The sequence below is a fragment of the Vigna umbellata genome, chromosome 2 (assembly GCF_029865625.1).
Source record: "Vigna umbellata cultivar VRB3 chromosome 2, Vumbellata_1.0, whole genome shotgun sequence".
NCBI lineage: Eukaryota > Viridiplantae > Streptophyta > Magnoliopsida > Fabales > Fabaceae > Vigna > Vigna umbellata.
Window position 1 is genome coordinate 23,433,805 of NC_142166.1, and position 6,979 is coordinate 23,440,783.

The 6,979-nt window shown below is 37.3% G+C and overlaps 1 protein-coding gene across 1 annotated transcript; it reads right to left on the bottom strand.

Annotated features, from left to right (window-relative positions):
* Window positions 1–663: 663 nt before the first annotated feature.
* LOC124819523 (uncharacterized) lies at window positions 664–2,798 on the bottom strand. The gene is made up of 5 exons (XM_047291062.2): window positions 2,747–2,798; window positions 2,378–2,538; window positions 2,111–2,269; window positions 1,035–1,063; window positions 664–682 (listed from the first exon to the last, which is right to left on the bottom strand). The coding sequence occupies exons 1-5, from the start codon at window positions 2,796–2,798 to the stop codon at window positions 664–666; spliced, it is 420 nt and encodes a 139-aa protein (XP_047147018.2).
* Between the last annotated feature and the right edge of the window lie 4,181 nt (window positions 2,799–6,979).

Genomic DNA, 6,979 nt, shown 5'->3' on the forward strand with positions numbered 1-6,979 from the left:
AGCATTTGAGCACATGAAAAGGGAGACTTGGAGGGAGAAGCTTGCTGGCAAAGCTATCAAAAAAACTCAGCTAGGCCAGCTTTCACGTGTACTGCTGAGTTGGAAAAAGAATTCAGAATTGGTGCTGTTCACGTGTGCTGCTGAGGCATGTTTGGAGCTGAAGCAAATTGGCGCCTTTTTCATTTGCATTTGGATTGAATTTCATTTCAGATTTGAGGCTCTTATTTTCCTATAAATAGGAGACCTCTTCCTTTTGTAGTTACTTTAGAGCTATGCCCAAATGCTGAGAAATATATTCCAGTCTTGCATTCTGCTCTTGAGTCAAAATTACTTGCAATTTCTTCATTTTCTCTCAAGCTTCCTTCCATTATATGAAGGCTTTCTGAGCTGAGAGGCTTCACTCATTCTACCTTGCTTCATTCAAACACCTCCATCAACATTTACTCCATCAAGTCCGCTGCACACCAACACACTTACCACACCTCTGATCTGGGAGCTTCAGGCCACTGGATTCCTCTGGAATTTGGCTCCATCACACCTATTCTAAAACATATAATGTTGTTGTCAATCCCTTTACACAATTTGTAATTGATGCCTAGTGAGTCAATGACAAATAACTCTAATGTATGAACCTTCACTACATAGCACCACCAATCGCCACATTTACAAATCAGAGAAACACCTATAGACAAATACATATGTCAAAACATTAATAAACAATAATCCAACATCATTACACATTACAACATTACAACTTACTCACAAAGTCAGTTGTCATTATCTCTTCTAGTCCAATCTGAGCAGGACGAAAATATGCAGTGTAATCATGAAGTTTCCATAATGTTGATTGACTAAACGACTTCTATAATTGTGGAGGATATGGTTCTGCAATCAATTTAAAAATCATAAAAAAACAATGCCTTATACATAAGTTCTAACATCAATCCTATGCTATCATAAAAAAAATATTTACTTCATATAAAGGACTAAATACAATCCTCTTTACCACTTTAGACGACCTTTTTTCAAAATACCTGAAAATTGTTGCAGCAAAAAGTATCGCCTACAAAACAATTACAAAATTTACAATTAAGACACTCAAATTTGTACATTAAACACCATCATCATTAATTGAAGTCATGTGAGTCCATAATTACCAAGTTGTCTACATATTTCATTGGAGACAAAGAGTAACATTCAGTTGTGCTGAAGATTTGACCAAATATTTCATATACAACCCTAAAAAAACAATAATATTCAATCAAATACCAACATGTTTGTTGAATAAAAAACAAGGCTTAATAGCTTATTTTGTCCCCACTTTCGCTCAAATATGTCAAATTAGTCCATCCTTTAAAAAAAGTGTCAATTGTGTCTCCATTTGGTAAAATTTGCCTCAATCAAGAACCTTCCGTTAAATACATATAAACGTCGTTAAATTTTTTTTCTCTCTTCTGTTTTTCTATGCAACGCAGCTTTGTGTCATTATTTTGTTAGTACATTATCAGATTTCTCAAAATTAAGGATTTCACCATTGTTATGCCCACAAAACAGAAAAACTGTACAAATCGAGTTATTGGAATGTCTAGCCATGCTATTTAGATATATGCATAGAAGAATGTGAAAAAAAGACACTCGACAGAAACCTATAATTAAGGGCAAGATAGAAAAATTGTGATACCCCGAACTCGGTTTCATGGATTATCAGTAAATAATTTTAAGAAATAAGTCTTGTTATTTTCAATTTAGAAACAAAAAATGTAACAAATATTTTCTTTTAATATGTACAATACAAAAGAGGTCTCTTTAAATATTTAAAACCAATCTAAGAGTGAAATATTACTAGAATCGTAATTTCATTAGTTAATGAACAGAGAAAGAAGAGGTAAAGAAAAAGTAGAGTGGGATAGAGGGTAGTGGAATTGGCGGTTGCGGCCACATCCGACATGACATTTTCACTGACTCTCTCAATCTCTGCCATGGTAGAGATGAGAAAGAAGCATAATAACCCTCAATTTTACTTGAAAAGAAAATGAGGGTTTAAGAGTGAAAATGTGAGGTAACCTAAATTGGGAAAGAGGAAAATTGAAGAAAGGACTGGGTGTGTTACCTGAACGCTAGGGGAATTGGATTTCATGATGTCAATCTTAGTGGAGACATCGCCCAAGACACGAAGGTCCACGCGGTCGTTGAGGGAGGCGTCGCGGATCAAGTCGACGGCGTCGACCTGGAGGAGATTGACGCGATCGACGACAATGGTGGTGATGACCTGGTGGTGATTGTGGGGCTAACGGAAGAACCTAGGGATGGTGGCTTTCCCGAGGGGGGTTCCACAGTACATGATGATGAAGTTGGACTGGTTGTATCGGATGCCAACCTTGTTGGGGTTGGTGGCGGAGAAGAGGAGGCGAATGGTGAGGGAAAGAGAGGTTGTGCATGGGGGAGTGGATGTGATGCCCATGTACTGCACCCCCACTTGCTCCAAATCGAACTGCAACTTCTTCGACTTCACCACCAGGAGAAAGTATTGACAAAAATCTGTGTTGCACAGAAAAAAGAAAAAGAGAGAGAAAAAAATTTAACGTCATTTGTACGTATTTAACAAAAGGGATGTCATTGAGGAAAATTTTATCAAGTGGAGACTCAATTGATAGTTTTTTTAAAGGATGGACTAATTTGACATACTTTAGCGAAATTGGGGAAAAAATAAGCTATTAAGCCAAAAAAACAACAATCGATCCATTACCTTCGTTGAATTCTCTTCCAATGACTGTGCGATACAACTTATCGACATCCATAGTCGTTGAAGGATCACCAACATAACTATGCAATATGGATATTGACAATACTACGCAATAGGTTTCGACGATCCCGTTGACTTAGGTATTAATCGAAATATATTTACAACAATCACACACAAATATTTGCTCAAATAAGATTTATAAAAAAAACATGAAAACAGGTTCACTCACTTACATCTTTTGTGTTAAACAACACTTCAATTTTTTTCGACATTAACTTAAAGGAAGACCATTGTACCACGTAGGGGAATGAAACATCAGAAGAACGAGCACGGAAAGAAAGACGTTCAAACGCCCAAAGTTACAATATCACTAATAGTTAAAAAATAATGAATTTAGTCAATTCCAGTAACGTAATCAATTATAACTCATATTACCTGCAACACAACGACATTGCCACTGATACTCACAAACTCAACAATCAATCTCGAGAGTATTTTCTTAGTACATCTATTTAAACTAGATACTATATATTTTTGTATAGTAGTATCCCAATTGCAATGATACAAACTATCTAAGTCGTCCAACATTGTACAAGGAATGTTAGAAACAAACATAGACTTCCTAGGAAAATAGAATACAACAAAACATACTAATATATACAAACGACAAACATCTACCTCAATATCATCATTTTATACAATCACATTAAACATATTTATGAAGTCTTTCAAAGTTGTTGTTTTGGCATTAAACATTTCACCTACAAGACCAACTACTGATTCATCATAAGGCACGTCTAAATCCCCCACTCCTAAACCTAAACTCATGAATACGTCCACAACATTGAACGGCACCATCCGTTGACTAACTCTAAAAGATTGATGGTGCCCAACCCACTAGCATACCATCTCCTCTAGCAGTTTTAAAGATATGTCTAATGATCTAACCATGTCCAAACACCACTTGGATGGAGTGATAGAGATTCGCCTACGATGACAATCTCCTAGTAAGGCATTCATATCCACAATATAGGATGAATTCATCCATGTTCGCAAGCGTCACTACATAAAATCAATAAAACATTATCAATAACTATCAACAAATAAATTTAAACTTACATTTGTATTTCGTCCTTCCACTGATGAATCACAATAATGACAATATTGTTGTAAAGACTCAAAGCACAACTTTCACTAATGAGATCAAATTCGCCTACAATAACATATCATCTACCAATAGTTAATAAATATACAACATTTATTAAATATATAATACACATTAAGCAAAGTTACAAAAATACAAAAAAAAATGAAAATACAATATTCACTTAATGATATCTATAGGGTTTAACATTTTAATCCACATCAACAACAACAATATCTCTAGAAAAAACCAAAAACCTTCAAAAAATGATCCTACCAACCTTGAAACTACAAAAAGCTCCAAGCTTGGAGAAAGGAGAAACCTTTAATCGTTGATGGAGAGTGGGAAAGATGCAGAATGCAACCAAAAGCTTGAGAGCACAACAAAGGGGAAAATCTTGCGACATAGGAAGAGTGACACAAAGAGACATTGTGCGCTTCGGTAGAGAGAGTATGAGAGAGATTTGCGTGAGAGAGGAAGAGCAGTGGTGGAGAGGGCGGTGGTTCGGGTGATAAAGGAAGAGAAATGGTGGATGCGCTTTGGTGGAAAGAGTGTGAGAGAGATTCACACGAGAGAGGAAGAGCATTGGAGAGGGCGGCGGTTCGTGAGAGAGAAGAAAAGGAGAAGGGAAGAGGAGAAAGGAAACCACGAACGGAAAAAGAAAAGGAAAACCATGAAAAGGAATTGGGTCATTCTCTCTTTGCCTTCCTAAAATAACCTCAACATTACATTAGACATTGGAAAAGCTTCATTTAAAATGCTACAATTGACATTCACCATGTAGCGTTGTAAAAAAGTTGGCACCATTTGGTTGTTAAATAAACATTTTCATTAAAAAAACTATTTCCATATGATGAGTGCATATTTATGCCCACATTTATGTTTTAAAATTCAAATTTTTGACGGAATATTTGCGCTTAAATGGTTGATTTAAAGTGGATCTCTAACAATTGGAATTATTGGGTTTGGGAATTAAAGAGACGTAAAAAGTGAGTTTTAGTGCATAAATTATTCTTGGATGTTCTAATGTTTATTTGTGTAGCTGAAATTAAAGCTTTATTAGTCCAAATTGCAAATTAAGGCCAAAATCATATTTTATTTGATAAATAATGTACAGATGGGCCAAACAGACAGTCTTTACCCTTGCACCTCCTAAAATGTCTACATACACTCTTATTTCTGAAACAGGCCAACAACAAAGCCCATACACTAAGCCTTTTCTCCTACAACCCCTAAATTTTCCTATTTCTACCCCTCCTAAATCAGACTATGCCAGATTCTGCCACGTGGCAATCCACCAATAATAGATCCAACCACCTAGATAATGCCACGTCACTGATCCTATTGCACACCAAATAGATCAGTCAACTTCTTCCACATTACTATCTTCTTCAACCTTCAGAAACATAAACCCTAATCTAACCTAACCCTAGCCGCCGTCACTATCGTGCCCCCAGCTGCCGCGAGGTTGCCACACTTAGCACCGGCTATCACAACGCCGCCACCACGATTCACGCTCATCACCATTAAGACCAGCCGCGAGTTCTCCATGACCGCCGCGACACCACGCTTCTCGCGACCTTCTTCCACGGCCACCGTCATCTTCCTCACGGGTTCTCCAATCTCGAACCATCCATCATCTTCACTACAGCACCACTGCAAATCCCAAAGTCGCGCCGCCATCACCGAACTCCAAAACGGCCACCACCTGCACTCAGAAAAACCACACAGTAAAACCCAATCTCTCGCGAAACTCTCATTTTCCACCATCTTTCTCGGAACCCAATCGCGCCTCTCAACCGCAAGTCGTGAACTTCTCGCGAGTTCCATCTTCTTCGCACCTCCTCTATCACCGCATCAGAACCTGCATCAAAACCAGACCTGCATCAAAACCAGACCTGCAATAAACCCAACAATCGCGATTCAACCTACAAAGAAACACAAATCCAGAATCGCGCTGCAACCACCTTGCCTGATCGCGACGCACCCCTATCCTCGTGAGTTCATCAGCATCACCGTGCCGCCATGGCCTTTCTCTTTCAGGCTGCCACTACACCGCTATCAAACAGCGACGATTTCATCCTCATCACCATTGCGCACCGAAAAGGACAAGAGCTTCTTCTCCAACAGCAGCGTGGCGCAGGGGCAAGCCCTTTTCCCAATCTGAACCCTAATTTGGGAGAAAGGGGGAATTCCACATGGCCGGCCTTCATTGGGCGCAACCTCTCTGGTCAAAGCTGGTCAACAGGGGCTTCTAGTGCAATTTTGGAGAATTCTGAAGGAGCTAAAGTACAGATAGAGGAAATTTCAGGGCATTTGTGCAGTTTTGGAAAGTCAGAAAAGCTAAAAGATAAAATTTAGTTGTTGAATTAATTTAATTTGGGAATATCAACAGAAAATATCTTCCAAATAATGTTATAATTATCTAAATCTTTTAGTTATTTGGAAGATATAAGATAAAAGATTATGTCAACTGAATATTCAGAGTTCAAGCCCAATCAAGCTCTATATAAAGAGACCCAGGGGAGGCAGAAAAGGGGACTTCACTTCATTCATTCATCCACCACTTCTCTCACTTTTCTTTCATCTTGTATTCAACTCCATTTATGGAGAGCTAAGCATCTAGGGCTATTCTACTATAATTCCATTATGGATTCTGAGGTTAGGTTGAGTTAATGAAATTGTTTATTTTGATTATTGATTTAAGTTGTTCTCTCTATGTTTTTCATTTCTCTATCAAATTAAAAGCAAAGATTTTTGCATCATAATGTGTTTGAATCTACATGCATATTGATTATATGAGTTCTAAGGTTTCTAGGTTTAATTGAGAATCTACTTTGATTTAATTTAGGAACTTTCATATGATTAAATGGTTTTTACTATCAATTGAGAATGTACTTTGATTGATAGTAATAATTTCAACTATAATCAATTGAGAATTTACTTTGATTGATTAGTTTTGTATTTGGTTAGGAGATTTAAGAATAGACATGATTAAACACAATAGGATTTGATTGAGAATGTACTTTGGTTGAATTCATTGTGAATAATCTAGAAAGGTTTTGCATTTGATTGAGAATTTACTTTGGTTA